General features: G+C 44.7%; 1 protein-coding gene across 1 annotated transcript; it reads right to left on the reverse strand.

Annotated features, from left to right (window-relative positions):
* Positions 1 to 1710: 1710 nt before the first annotated feature.
* LOC124113565 (carboxypeptidase B-like) lies at positions 1711 to 15739 on the reverse strand. The gene is made up of 11 exons (XM_046473991.2): positions 15612 to 15739; positions 14482 to 14563; positions 12955 to 13088; positions 12185 to 12296; positions 11352 to 11459; positions 8232 to 8330; positions 7057 to 7167; positions 5247 to 5334; positions 3843 to 4054; positions 2830 to 2914; positions 1711 to 2044 (listed from the first exon to the last, which is right to left on the reverse strand). The coding sequence occupies exons 1-11, from the start codon at positions 15722 to 15724 to the stop codon at positions 1845 to 1847; spliced, it is 1344 nt and encodes a 447-aa protein (XP_046329947.1). The 5' UTR covers positions 15725 to 15739; the 3' UTR covers positions 1711 to 1844.
* Between the last annotated feature and the right edge of the window lie 125 nt (positions 15740 to 15864).

The raw sequence follows: 15864 nt of genomic DNA on the forward strand, positions 1-15864 counted from the left end.
TTTGATTGGATAACCGTGACCTCTGTCACAACGGGACTACTTTTTTCATTCATAAAGAATCGCGAGACGTCATTCATTTAGCAACTGCAAGGCAGAACGGATGCAATCTCATGAGCAGCGAGAGATATTTACAAACACTTTATTAAACCAAACAAGACAGTCAACGCATCATATTCGGTTTGCATTCTATATAAGTTATGCACAGAGCTTCTACAGACATTATATAATCGAGCTATATCCATTTACAGGGGCGATCGGGTAGCCTAGTGGTTAAAGCGTTCGTCGTCACGCCGAAGACCCGGGTTCGATTCCCGACATGGGTACAATGTGTGAAGACCATTTCTGGTGTCCCCCGTCGTGATATTGCTGGAATATTGCTAAAAGCGGCGTAAAAACATACTCACTCACTCACTCACTCCCATTAACAATGTACGAGTACCGATCAATAGATCTAGGGTGCCAATCAGCGTGACGCACCCGGCCACTTTTGTAAGGTAAATGGATAAGCTTGGTGAAATGAAGTCAATTTAAACTATCTGGACAGATATCTAGACTTACTTGGGATGATCCGGTTGTGCCATCAGTGTCCCCTTCGAAGCGTATTTTGTGGCACTGTTTCGGGAGTTGTTTGTTCACGACTGTACGACCAAATCACTCAAAGTGAACATTTCCGATACAAATCATTCGACAACTCTGTAGAACGGTGCCTGATTTCTGATTATGTGGCCAAAAATATCCCATATGAGAACAATAACATTCCCAGTCTCTAGTGGTAAAACGCTGTGAGTAGACCACGATTGTCATTTCTTATTCCGGTGATGACCTTGCCCTTCGTTCGAAGCTGTCACTGACATGCAAGCAGACTTGAGTTTGTTGATTTTCACGTCTTCGGTATAGGGTGGTACAGTTAACATGAATGTCTTTGGCGAACACTCTGATTTCCCTCTTCCAAAATGGTACGGACAGGATATCAATTCAGCTGATAGATCAAGGAAACCGAACCATTTTCATTGCACAGACGGGATCCCGGCAGTGCGAGTGATCGACTGTTGGTCCGATAGTCAAAGCGCGGCGGTAATGTGACTTTTTAAATTTTCTTACAGGTGTCCTGGGTACTAACAACATAGCGCTTGAATTACCATAAGTTGAAGAAATTCTTCCAAAAGGATCTTGAGCGTCGGTGCAGTTATGTTTGCAAACACAACTGCAGGCGCATGTTGCGAATGCCTATGCATAGAAATGTCAACAATCACCATATTTAGGCATATATCAATATTCATGCGCAACCAGATTTTGCAACCGGTTTCAGTTTGGTCTGTCAACGAACGAAAGTTGTCATGTATTTACACTTAAATATATATTTAACGTGGGTAATAAATAAAATACCACACTTCTTTTCGTAAGATACCATTTTTACGAAACTCGTGAACTTTCTATCGTATTTGACATCTCTTTAACTCGGTCAGATATCAAGGAAAGTCCATTCGTTCGTTAAAATGATATCTAACGAGAATGAGTGTAGTACTCTCTATTTATCATCCCAAACTGGCTCCAACAGGAGATATCGCTTGGTTGAGATAAAGCGATATTTACACTGTAGATATTGCTGCAATGACATTGTATCACAATGCTTTGCAGATTATTGTGACGTCATTGGTTACCACAGATCCTCACGGGTCAATGTTTGAAATAAGTGAACAATAGAAAACATCGATTGTATCAATTGATATATTTATTTTCCGATTACGTCTGTGAAATCATACAAAATAAAGACCACATTTTACAATATAACGAGTAACGATACCAAAAATTAACGAATTATTTTCAAGATTTAATTTCAAAAACTAGAAATTACATGTTGCCGATATTCCATTCATGTTGCACCCCAAGGCAACAACAGAGAGCCAGAACTCATAGCCATTGGGGATGATGTTGGAGGGGCTGATCTCAAAGTTAGCTTCCCTTGGACGCAGCTCATAGGTGTAGGTGTATCGCGCTCCGCCTCCCAGCATCCCCCAGTCGTCGCTAGCCCCGGACACAGGGTCTGTAAACATCATCATCATCATCATCATCATCATCATCATAAATAAAAATAAAATAAAATAATAAAATTAACAATAAAAAAGCCACATATTAAGTACGCTACGTGACAATTACAGAGAGCAAAATCACGTAGATACAAACGGGAATAATAAGTGACAGAATGAAGAACTTGTCCTTCAGGACAGGGGCGGTGAGGTAGCCTAGTGGTTAAAGCGTTCGCTCGTCACGCCGAAGATCCGGGTTCGATTCCCGACATGGATACAATGTGTGAAGCCCATTTCTGGTGTCCTCCGCCGTGATATTGCTGGAATATTGCTAAAAGCGGCGTAAAACCAAACTCACTCACACCTTCCGGACGGTTTTGGAACAGGCGACTAACGGTAACTGACGGGATAGGATGGTCAGGGACATTGATTTGCCATCGTATCCCAATTGCATGGATCGATGCTCATCATGTCAAACACTGGATTGCCTGGTCCACACTCGATTAATAACCGACCGCCGTCATATAGCTGGAATATTGCTGAGTGCAGCGTGCAACAAAAAACAAACAAACAATCAACTGTAGATACACACGATGAGGCCCAGCCTGAACAGGGTAGAGTGTACGTTGGTTGGTTGTTTGTTTTGCGCCGCACTCTGCAACATTCACGCTTTATGGCGGCGGTCTGTAAAAAATCGAGTCGGAACCAGACAATCCAGTGATTAATATCATGAAACAACGTTTCCAACTTTTCCACGTACAAAGGGTTAATACACGGGCATCTAACATCGTGGTGTACTTACACAGGGTGGTGGGGCCGTGGCCCCATCTGTAATCTGTGTTGAAGGGAAGTCTCAGCGCGTCCGTCATTTCTGCAGCAGCCGCTTCCTGAAACATCGGATGCGTAACTTTATTCAACCTTATGGAGACTTCAGTGAAAACATATGACTTGTAACATATTGGGACACATTCTCAAAAAAGGAACCAAGCCACAACCAGAAATGTCTTGTGTGTTTGTTGTTTAACGCCACAATAGTCCAGCTGTATGACGGCGGTCTGTAAATAAGCACAGTCGCCATTTACGGCAAGTATAACGGGGTCAAAAAAACAACTAGAAATGTAATTGGGTGTAAATTCATCTGTCAAAATACACTGGATGTCTGTTGCTTTGAATTCAGAGGGTATCCTAGGAAGGATTAGATAGATTTATCAACCGAAGATACAATTATCGATAAGTCAATTTGCATTGTATCATGTTGAAAGAAACAATACTTTGTATTAATGGTTTAATACTCAATGTACCTAAATGAAGTATATGCTAACGACGAAATTAAGAGAACTAATTATTTGAATGTAGCTAAAGCCGCACTCAGCAATATTCCAGCAATATGACGGCGGTCTGCTCATAATCGAGTCTGGACCAGACAATCCAGTAGTGGACATCATGAGCATCGATTCATGCAATTGGGATACGATGACATGCATCAGCCAAGTCAGAGATCAAGCGATCAAACGATATCTACATGGTCGATATCGCTGCAATGAAATTGCATCACTATGCTTTGTAGACCATTGTAACGTCATTGGGTACCATGACTTCACTTAAGAATTGACCTTCACTTTGTGTGAGTTCATTGGAGTATGAACCTTCATAGAGTGAGGGTGAAACTGTATGAACGTCAAATTGTGTCGTTCATACACTTATGAACGTCAGTTTCGCGGTCATGTGACCGCTGTCTCGTCCAATGGAAAAGCCCTATATCGTGTAAACTTCGAATTAAAAAATTATAATCAAATGACATGACTAATAACTTACGACTTCAACAAAGTTGTCTGGTTTGACGTAGTCGTACGAGTAGGGCGTAAGTACAAGCTGAGAGTAGGAGTGAACAGCGAGGTAGGCGTGGAGTCGCTGACCTCCGGCGTTGATCTCAGATACTTTGTTTCTGATACCCTGAGCCTCCGCCTCAGAGAACACAGACGGGCCGCAGTAGACGTCGCTGTTGCAGTTGTTGCTCACGCCCGAGGCTACATAAATACATCGTCACGTGACTTTCAGTTATTGTAGGTTCGTTTGTTTGCTTGCGTGCTGTTTAACGCCACACTCAGCAATATTCCACCCATATGACGACGGTTTGTAAATAATCGAGTCTGGGCCATTATTAGCATCGATCTACGTATTGGGATGTGATCCCGATCCCGTTTGTCGCCTCTAATGACAAGCATAGTCGCATCTTACGGCAAGTTTGGTGTTGCTGAAGCCCCCCTTTCTCTTAACGGGTCCTCTACTTACGTGCGAGTACGGGTGACTCAGTGGTCTAGGCCATAAAAAACAAATAAGACCGTTAGGCAAACAGTGAACATCGCCGGGTGTAACACCTATGTGAACAGTGTTGCAAGTTATATCTTTAATGTGGGAGGAAAGGCAATAGTTGTGGATGGTCTTAGCGTCAAACCAAACATTCACGCCATGACAGCGGATACCATCACAATGAATGGAAGGGAGAACCCCCGGGTGTCCAGTGCCCCAGCAGAAACATGAAGCGTCACATGTTCCTTCATGAAAAGGAATACTGTGTTTGACATAATTCTTGTTTTGTTTGTGTGTTTGTTGTTTAACGCCGCAATGAGCAATATTCCATCTCTAAGACTGCGGTCTACAACTAATCGAGTCTTGACCAGACCATCCAGTGATTGATATCATGAGCATCGATCCAAACAATTGGGATACGATGACATGCATCAAACCTAATCAGCGGGCCTGACCACCCAATCCCGTTAAACGCCTCCTACAAGCATAGTAGCCTTTTACGGAAAGCATGGGTTGCTGAAGACCTACTCTACCCAGGATCTTCACGGGTCTGCTGCAGTACCAAAGAATGTTGCCATGATATTCATCTGATATTCTTTGGTGGCAACTGCATGTCCGGCTATGACACTCGGACTATTTGGTTCTTTACATCCACTAAAACACGAAGTACACTTAAAGATAGCTCCTCTAATCTAAGTCGGGATCTGGTTGTAAATGTGTTACTTGAGACGTGAAACTTTTATAGTCCATCGTAATTGATTACCTTTTGTTCGCCTTAAGACCGTGTGGATGTCAGCTGTGAGACAGTCGACATCAAGCCGGGTTGCTGAAGACCTATTCTACCCCGGATCATCACGGGCTGCGTTGGATCATGTGAATGGATTGTGTGTTTGAAATAATAATACTTACTACCCCAGAAGGCATCGAAATTCCTGTTCAGATCAACACCACGGCATCCATTGCGAGGAACGGAACGGTTCTTTCTCCAAAGCCGTTGCTATTGAAACAGAAAGGTAATGTTTAATTCAGGAAGACATGATAACCTTGTATATCTTCAGCAACCCATGTTTGCCGTAAAGCCGACGGTGCTTGTCGTAAGAGGCGACTAACGTGATCGGGTGGTCAGGCTCGCTTCCTTGGTTGGTGCATGACATCGTATCCCAATTGGATCGATGCCCATCAATCACAGCAATATCACGGCGGAGGACACCAGAAACGATTTCACACATTCAACCCATGCAAGGAATTGAACACGGGTCTTCCTGTGACTACGGAACCCGTGAAGATCCGGGGGGGGGGGGGGGGGGGGGTGGGTTATAGGTCTTCCGCAGCCCATGCTTATCTAACATGATCGAGTGGTAAGGCTCGCTGCCTTGGTTGATGCATCCCAATATTGCGTGGATCGATTCTCATGACATCAATCACTTGATTGTCTGGTCCAGACTCGATTATTAACAGACCGCTGTCATGTAGCTGGTATAGTGCTGAGTGCGGCGTGGACCATCAACAAACACATCATTCCGTCGGGACTCACATGTATTACATGCAGTGAACGATGATACCTTGCCAATTAGAGTTGATCAAATGTAACTTCAAAAACTTACCCATGATAGGATTATTTACAGACCGCCGTCATATAGCAGGAATATTGCTGACTGTGGCGTTTGTAACCAGCTAATTAACGGATAGTGGACACGGTGACTTGGTTTTACGACTTACAGAAGTATGGCTGGACTTACAGAAGTATGGCTGGACTTACAGAAGTATGGCTGGACTTACAGAAGTATGGCTGGACTTACAGAAGTATGGCTGGACTTACAGAAGTAAGGCTGTACTTACAGAAGTATGGCTGGACTTACAGAAGTATGGCTGGACTTACAGAAGTATGGCTGTACTTACAGAAGTATGGCTGTACTTACAGAAGTAAGGCTGTACTTACAGAAGTATGGCTGGACTTACAGAAGTATGGCTGGACTTACAGAAGTAAGGCTGGACTTACAGAAGTATGGCTGGACTTACAGAAGTATGGCTGGACTTACAGAAGTATGGCTGGACTTACAGAAGTATGGCTGGACTTACAGAAGTATGGTTGTACTTACAGAAGTATGGCTGTACTTACAGAAGTATGGCTGGACTTACAGAAGTATGGCTGGACTTACAGAAGTATGGCTGTACTTACAGAAGTATGGCTGTACTTACAGAAGTATGGCTGTACTAACAGAAGTATGGCTGTACTTACAGAAGTATGGCTGGACTTACAGAAGTATGGCTGGACTTACAGAAGTATGGCTGTACTTACAGAAGTATGGCTGTACTTACAGAAGTATGGCTGGACTTACAGAAGTATGGCTGGACTTACAGAAGTATGGCTGTACTTACAGAAGTATGGCTGGACTTACAGAAGTATGGCTGGACTTACAGAAGTATGGCTGTACTTACAGAAGTATGGCTGGACTTACAGAAGTATGGCTGTACTTACAGAAGTATGGCTGTACTTACAGAAGTATGGCTGTACTTACAGAAGTATGGCTGTACTTACAGAAGTATGGCTGGACTTACAGAAGTATGGCTGGACTTACAGAAGTATGGCTGTACTTACAGAAGTATGGCTGTACTTACAGAAGTATGGCTGGACTTACAGAAGTATGGCTGGACTTACAGAAGTATGGCTGGACTTACAGAAGTATGGCTGGACTTACAGAAGTATGGCTGGACTTACAGAAGTATGGCTGTACTCGTAGCCATCTGGATTTGTCACCGGCACCACGTAAAAGTCGTACGTGTCAAGAAGAAAGGTGGCCTCAGCGTCCAGACCGTACCGGCTGAGCAGCTGTAAATACAAAGGGTGGTCTTCAGTATATCAGCCCGTGTGAAATACGCAGTGTCTAATGTTAGCCCTGATTGGATGTGGTTTTTTTAAAAGCTTCCTACCCGTGAGGTGGATTCAAACTCCTTCTGTTCATTCAGTAGCTAAAACTGCTGTAATAAGGACATACATTTACCGTGATTTGAGACCCGTATAAGGCATGCCGTATAAGGAGACCCGTGAAGATCCTGGTCACGATTGGTCTTCGGCAACATGCGTCCCGTATAAGGCGACTATGTTTGTCCTAAGATGCGACTAACGGGATCGGGTGGTCAGGCTCGCTGACTTGGGTGAAGCACGTCATCGATCCCATTTGAATGGAAGGCGACTATCCTTGTCGTAAGAGGCGACTAACGGGATCGGGTGGTCAAGCTCGCTGACTTGGGTGAAGCAGGTCATCGATCCCAGTTGAGTGGAAGGCGACTATGCTTGTCGTAAGAGGCGACTAACGGGATCGGGTGGTCAGGCTCGCTGACTAGGTTGATGCATGTCATCGTATCCCAGTTAAGTGGAAGGCGACTATGCTTGTCGTAAGAGGCGACTAACAGGATCGGGTGGTCAGGCTCGCTGACTAGGTTGATGCATGTCATCGTATCCCAGTTAAGTGGAAGGCGACTATGCTTGTCGTAAGAGGCGACTAACGGGATAGGGTGGTCAGGCTCGCTGACTTGGTTGAAGAATGTCATCGATCCCAGTTGAGTGGATGTCATCGTCATATTTTATTCCATACTATGAACCCATGAAAACAGGGTGTTGAATTGTGTCAATTCCTTTGACAGAGACTGGGTACATCATGTAGAGTTTCTGGACGAATGGGTTTCAAGAATTAAAATGGGACGTGTTCATTTCATCGTAAAAAACAAACAAATATAAACATATGGAATCACCTGATACAATGATACAAAAAGTCCATGCGCAAGCTGGCCGTCTTTGCGACATGGATTTACACACGTACTGTTTCATGAATAATTTCCTCTTAAGATTGTAGACGATATTTGTATGATTATTGTTAATGACAGGACACTTACCCTGTCCATAAAGTACATGAGGCTGCCGCCTACAATCCACTCCCTGGCGTGAATCAATCCCTCGATAAAAATCACTGGCTTATCTCCCCCTGTGCCGAGCTGAAACAGTCGCCAAAAAGAAAAAAACTAAGGCTCCATTTCAATATTGTCGTGTTTTACCATGTCGATGTCACAGATAACTTTGACAATAAAAATATTCAAAGTGATTGCCATATAACAAAGCATTTTATATGACTGAAGTAGACTTTTCAATATCAATTCAACTCAATTCACCTGTGAAATCCGGGTTGGAATAGGTCTTCAGGTGATAGAGGTGAAATGGGGTTTAACGTCGCGTCCAAGATTACTGCAGTTATATAGCCACGTGCAAGCACGTGTGTGTGTGTGTGCGTGCGTGCGTGCGTGCGTGCGTGCGTGCGTGCGTGCGTGCGTGCGTGCGTGTGTGTGTGTGTGTGTGTGTGTGTGTCTGCTTGTACTAAGCCGGCCTGATGCCGATTCATAGTATGAGGCAGTTTAACATGAATACCCCACTCAGACACAGTATGCTGACTCCTAGCCCACCAAAAGGAAACGGGTTTCAGACTTGCTGACTTGGTTCATACATGCCATCGGATCCCAATTGCGATGATCGATGCTTATGATGTCAATCACTGGATTGTCTAGTCCAGGCTCGATTATTTACAGACGGCAGTCATATAGCTTGAATATTGCTGAATGCGGCTTTAAACAAACAAACAAATCATGTTTTTCTTCGAATGTTACATTGTTATCCAGAACGTGGTCCTCATAATTAGTGTCACCATTTTCAGCAGCATCTTTTAGAGACTCCGTGTGTTAATTTCCTGTTATAAAATTAATTGATATCAGGTACATCAGTATCGACATCTGCAATCCAAGGAGAAACCTGGCGTAACGGGTACTTGTTGGCCATGGTCGACTCAGGCCCCAGACCTAACTGAATGTTTTATGGTCGGTCCGCAATTGACTTTCTCTGATGTAGATGATGCTGGTCGGTCCGCTATTGACTTACTCTGATGTAGCTGATGCTGGTCGGTCCGCTATTGACTTACTCTGATGCTGGTCGGTCCGCTATTGACTTACTCTGAGGCTGGTCTGTCCGCTATTGACTTACTCTGATGCTGGTCGGTCCGCTACTGACTTACTCTGATGCTGGTCGGTCTGCTACTGACTTACTCTGATGTAGCTGATGCTGGTCGGTCCGCTATTGACTTACTCTGATGTAGCTGATGCTGGTCGGTCCGCTATTGACTTACTCTGATGCTGGTCGGTCCGCTACTGACTTACTCTGATGCTGGTCGGTCTGCTACTGACTTACTCTGATGTAGCTGATGCTGGTCGGTCCGCTATTGACTTACTCTGAGGCTGGTCTGTCCGCTATTGACTTACTCTGATGCTGGTCGGTCCGCTACTGACTTACTCTGATGCTGGTCGGTCCGCTACTGACTTACTCTGATGTAGCTGATGCTGGTCGGTCCGCTACTGACTTACTCTGATGCTGGTCGGTCCGCTACTGACTTACTCTGATGCTGGTCGGTCTGCTACTGACTTACTCTGATGTAGCTGATGCTGGTCGGTCCGCTATTGACTTACTCTGATGTAGCTGATGCTGGTTTGTCCGCTACTGACTTACTCTGATGCTGGTTGGTCCGCTACTGACTTATTCTGATGCTGGTCGGTCCGCTACTGACTTACTCTGATGTATCTGATGCTGGTCGGTCCGCTACTGACTTACTCTGATGCTGGTCGGTCCGCTATTGACTTAATCTGATGCTGGTCTGTCCGCTACTGACTTAATCTGATGCTGGTCTGTCCGCTACTGACTTACTCTGATGCTGGTCGGTCCGCTATTGACTTAATCTGATGCTGGTCGGTCCGCTACTGACTTACTCTGATGCTGGTCTGTCCGCTACTGACTTAATCTGATGCTGGTTGGTCCGCTACTGACTTACTCTGATGCTGGTCGGTCCGCTACTGACTTACTCTGATGTAGCTGATGCTGGTCGGTCCGCTACTGACTTACTCTGATGCTGGTCGGTCCGCTACTGACTTACTCTGATGCTGGTCGGTCTGCTACTGACTCACTTTGATGTAGCTGATGCTGGTTTGTCCGCTATTGACTTACTCTGATGTAGCTGATGCTGGTTTGTCCGCTACTGACTTACTCTGATGCTGGTTGGTCCACTACTGACTTACTCTGATGCTGGTCGGTCCGCTACTGACTTACTCTGATGTATCTGATGCTGGTCGGTCCGCTATTGACTTACTCTGATGTAGCTGATGCTGGTCGGTCCGCTACTGACTTACTCTGATGTAGCTGATGCTGGTCGGTCCGCTACAGACTTACTCTGATGTAGCTGATGCTGGTCGGTCCGTTATTGACTTACTCTGATGTAGCTGATGCTGGTGTGTCCGCTATTGACTTACTCTGATGCTGGTCGGTCCGCTATTGAGTTACTCTGATGCTGGTCGGTCCGCTATTGACTTACTCTGATGTAGCTGATGCTGGTCTGTCCGCTATTGACGTACTCTGATGCTGGTCGGTCCGCTATCGACTTACACTGATGTAGCTGATGCTGGTCGGTCCGCTATTGACTTACTCTGATGTAGCTGATGCTGGTCTGTCCGCTATTGACGTACTCTGATGCTGGTCGGTCCGCTATCGACTTACACTGATGTAGCTGATGCTGGTCGGTCCGCTATTGACTTACTCTGATGTAGCTGATGCTGGTCGGTTCGCTACTGACTTACTCTGATGTAGCTGATGCTGGTCGGTCCGCTACTGACTTACTCTGATGTAGCTGATGCTGGTCGGTCCGCTACTGACTTACTCTGATGTAGCTGATGCTGGTCGGTTCGCTACTGACTTACTCTGATGTAGCTGATGCTGGTCGGTCCGCTACTGACTTACTCTGATGAAGCTGATGCTGGTCGGTCCGCTATTGACTTACTCTGATGTAGCTGATGCTGGTCGGTCTGCTATTGACTTACTCTGATGTAGCTGATGCTGGTCTGTCCGCTACTGACTTACTCTGATGTAGCTGATGCTGGTTGGTCCGTTACTGACTTACTCTGATGCTGGTCGGTCCGCTATTGACTTACTCTGATGTAGCTGATGCTCCTTCCCTCGTAAGTCTGCGTGTTGAGAACTCCAACCTCCTTCACCAGAGCAGGGAACGAGTTCCGCATACCAGTCAGAAGGTCTACAAACTGAAAACAACACATGCCACATCCACATAAACATACAAGGTATCTCGAGCGAGAATATTCAAAATACAAATTGCTTCATATGCATTTCATATCTCAATAAATATGTCTGTAGACCCGAGAAGAGGTAGGTGCATTAGGGCTTCTTGGTTATGTTATTGCTTGTGTCACAATAGCTAGGCCCTTGTCACCATCCTCCCTTCAGTGTACTTAATAACTATTCTCCTGTTAATCTAGCTGTCTTTGTTGATCCTATCCCATCGGCTGCGTCGTTATATTGTTATCTTTGTTTGCTGTTTGAGGCCGCAATCAGCAAATATTCCAGCTATAGGACGGCGGTCTGAAATATAAACGACTCTGGACCAGAAAATCCAGTAATTGACATCATGAGCATCAACCCACGCAGTTGGTATACGATGACATGCATCAACCAAGTCAACAAGCCTTGACCACCCGATCCCGTTAGTCGCCTATTTCGTCAAGCATGGGTTCCTGAAGACCGATTGTATTCCTGGTCTTCATATGATAGGTATTGAGTTTTGGGTTAACTGTAGCTGATTGGGAAATGCTTTGATTTGTCATAAATTAACACATTTCCTCAAATTTGAGCCATGTTGAAGAAAGTGACCCTGCTGACCTTGACCTAATATAGAGGTCATCAATTAACAAAGTTTGTTTTATTTGTAACAGAAGTAATACAACTATATTGAAATGGCTTCTCCACACACCTCTTGGTATCGCTTGTAGGCTGTGTGGGTGGTGATGCCGCCAGTCCAGCCAATGAATGGGGAGGTTTTAGCGTGTGGGCCGCTCACAGGCATGCGGGAGCGCTGTAGAAAGCTGCAATAACGAACAATGAACTTCCAGAAAAAAAAGTAAAAATTACAATTTAAGAACTAATTCTAAGAAATATGATACAAATACTATAAACTGTTGACGAATGAATTACATAAAAAATAAAACCTGTGAGGTGTGGATTAAGTTGTTTTAAAATGTCTGTTTGTTGTTGTTGTTGGTTTGTTGTTTTACGCCACACTCAGCAATATTCCAGCTATATGAAGGCGGTCTGTGTAAAGAATCCAGTCTGCACAATGGTGACATGGTTCAGGCATGTCATCGTATCCCAATTGCGTAGATCGATGCTCATGATATCAGTCACTTGATTGTCCCTTTCAATCTCGATTATTCACAGACCGCTGCCATATAGCTGCAATATTGCTGAGCGCGCTTTTAAGCTAGCGTTAAACGCTGTGGGTAGATCACGGTTGTATTTTCTTATTACGGTGCTGACAAGCAACACCACAAACAGTTCAAGGCGTTGAGATAGTGCTTGAAGCGTTCTGGAAAGGCTGGGTTTTAATCTCCACATGAATACAATGAATTGCATATGTTTTCCCAGCCGGAGTTTGACTGCACTGTTGTTCAAAGCCAAAAAATCCTAACTCATTCACTCGATAATGGCATTCTAGGAAAACCGTCGAAATATCAATTGACATACTCCTCTACATCGTTCTCCTTGAGCGTGACGCCGATGTTGGCAAGGCCCATCCTCTTCACGAACAGGTCATAGCTGCCAGGAGGGACCCGGATGACCGATGTCTTATTGATCGCCGGTAAGCTCCAAAAGTCCAGCTGTAACATACATAGAGGGTCATTTGGCTCAAACGTGTACAATTTTGGTAGTTTACTTCTTGGTTTCTTTAACGCTGCACTCAGCAATATTCCAGCTACATGACGGTGGTCTACAAATAATCGAGCCTGGACCAGACAATGCAGTGATTGTCATAATGCGCATTGTTCCACGCAATTGGGATACGATGACATGCATCAGCCAAGTCAGCGAGCCTGACCATCCGTCCCGTTAGTCGCCTCTTATGACAAGCACAGTCGGCTTTACGGCAAGCTGGAGTGAGTGAGTCAAACGTAACGTCGCATCGGCAACATCTCTGCCATGTAGCGACGAGGGGTATTATACATTCATTTAAATATATAGTGATGACGTAGGGAAAACATTACAGATGCTATATGAAAGAGTGAGTGAGTATGGTTTTACGCCGCTTTTAGCAATATTCCAGCAATATCACGGCGGGGGACACCAGAAATAGGCTTCACACATTGAACCCATGTCAGGAATCGAACCCGGGTCTTTGGCGTGACGAGCGAACGTTTTAACCTCTAGGCTACCCGACCGCCCCATATATGAAAGAAACCTTACGGTTAAAAGTAAGACATTTCCAGACAACCACATGAACTAATTAGTTACAATACAAACCAATTTCTCTGAAATATTTCAAATTGAAATGTCCGCTAACATTGGTCAATCGATGGCATACTTCATAACAAGGAGGCTCTTCATCTTGTTTCAGCGAAGTGATCGCAGGTTTGGCTTTAGTGATTGACATAATGAGCATCAATCCACGCAATTAGGATACGATGACATGCATCATCAACCGAGTCAGCGACCGTGACCACCCGATCCCTTCAGTCGCCTCTTATGACAAGCATAGTCGCCTGAAGACCTGTTCTACCCCGGATCTTCACGGGCCTTAGATGAATGTTATACTGACTTTGTCACTGGAGTATACCAATATACCCCGTCGTTGCCGAGGACCATCTATCATGAGCATCGATCCACTCAACTGGGATCGATGACATGCTTCACCCAAGTCAGCGAGTCTGACAATCCGATCCCGTCAGTCGCCTCTTTCGACAAGCATAGTCGCCTTCCATTCAACTGGGATCGATGACATGCTTCACCCAAGTCAGCGAGCCTGACCACCCGATCCCGTTAGTCGCCTCTTTCGACAAGTGTAGTCGCCTTTTACGGCAAGCATGGATTGCTGAATGCATAGTATCCCAATTGCGTAGATCCATGCTCATGATATCAATCACTGGATTGTCTGGTCCAGACTCGATTATTTACACAGACCGCCGCCATGTAGCTGGAATATTGCTGAGTGCGGCGCTAAACAACAGTACGTCCCATTGGCGTACTATCTGGTGCAAAGCGTATAATCTCCAGTACCCATGGTTGAGCTGTCTTGAGCATCTGATCCAGTACATCGAACTGTTGTCTGTCCACAGCTTTCACTGACACAAGTCGGTGCCTGAAACAAGGAAGTTTGTTCAAAGATAGGTGTATTCTTTTCATTACTGACATTGGACCATTAATTTTGTTATTTGCTTTTAATATCCAAACACTTGGCACATGTCTTTAAATTAATTATGGCCTTGATCGAGTCGCGGATGTGAATACTGTCTTTCTCGTGAGGGAGTTCTAAACTGGGCGGCAAAAGGAAGTATAGGTCGAGTTCCATGATTGATAAAAAAATAACAAGAAGAGGTTTTTTGTGAATTATAATATAATCTAGAGATGGTTAACAAATGATTGATCAACCACAGTTTCAATGAAATTGTGCAATCACAGGTAATGTAAGCTCAAGGTAAACAATGGTGGGGTAAGAAATTTCATTTTCAAAAGTTGTCTGAAATGTCACCTTCAATCGCGTGTATGACCTTCAGCTGCCTCAATGCATTTTGTATGTAGCACCATTTTTTTGTCATCGCACGAGCGCCGTCAAAGGTGGCGCGTTCGGGTGAGGTGTTTTTTGGTACCTGTTCCTGTGAAGTCATATTCCCAATACCCACTTTCCACTAGTTATCGCTGTTTTTAGGAAAATTACAAATTGCCAACCTATACTTTCTTTTGCCGCTTAGCTTATTTAACGCCGTATTTAGCAATGACACAGCCATGTCACAGCGGAGGACACCAGAAACGGTTTCACACATTCTACCCATGCAGGGACTTGAACACGGGTCTTCGGTGTGACTACCGAACCGTGAAGATCCGGGGTGGAAAAGGTCTTCAGCAACCCATGCTTATCTAACATGATCGAGTGGTAAGCCCGCTGCCTTGGTTGATGCATGACATCGTATCCCAATATTGCGCAGATCGATTCTCATGATATCAATCACTGGATTGTCTGGTCCAGACTCGATTATTAACAGACCGCCGTCATATAGCTGGAAAAGTGCTGAGTGCGGCGTTAAACAACAAGCAAACAAATCATTACGTCGGGATTCTCATGTATTACATGCAATAAAAGATGATACCTTGCCAATTAGAGTTGATGAAATGTAACTTCTAAAACTTACCCATGATAGGATTTCTTTGCAGTCGCGATACTTGCGACGACCACAAGTAGGAGGGTTGCTAACACCTTCATGGCTCTGGTGGAGCTTGAAGTCGACTGTCTCACAGCTGACATCCACACGGTCTTAAGGCGAACAAAAGGTAATCAATTACGATGGACTATAAAAGTTTCACGTCTCAAGTAACACATTTACAACCAGATCCCGACTTAGATTAGAGGAGCTATCTTTAGTGTACTTCGTGTTTAAGTGGCTG

The sequence above is a fragment of the Haliotis rufescens genome, unplaced genomic scaffold (genome assembly GCF_023055435.1).
Source record: "Haliotis rufescens isolate VD_foot unplaced genomic scaffold, xgHalRufe1.0.p SCAF_14, whole genome shotgun sequence".
Classification (NCBI taxonomy): domain Eukaryota; kingdom Metazoa; phylum Mollusca; class Gastropoda; order Lepetellida; family Haliotidae; genus Haliotis; species Haliotis rufescens.

Bases quoted from the DNA above. Each gene is read 5' to 3' on its own strand.
- LOC124113565 (XM_046473991.2), bottom strand. From the start codon at position 15,724: ATGTCAGCTGTGAGACAGTCGACTTCAAGCTCCACCAGAGCCATGAAG. The intron at 12,297-12,954 runs GTATGTCAATTG...TCGTTATTGCAG, and splicing joins AAGGAGAACGATGTAGAGGA to CTTTCTACAGCGCTCCCGCA. The intron at 5,335-7,056 runs GTAAGTCCAGCC...CTGTTTCAATAG, and splicing joins ACGAGTACAGCCATACTTCT to CAACGGCTTTGGAGAAAGAA.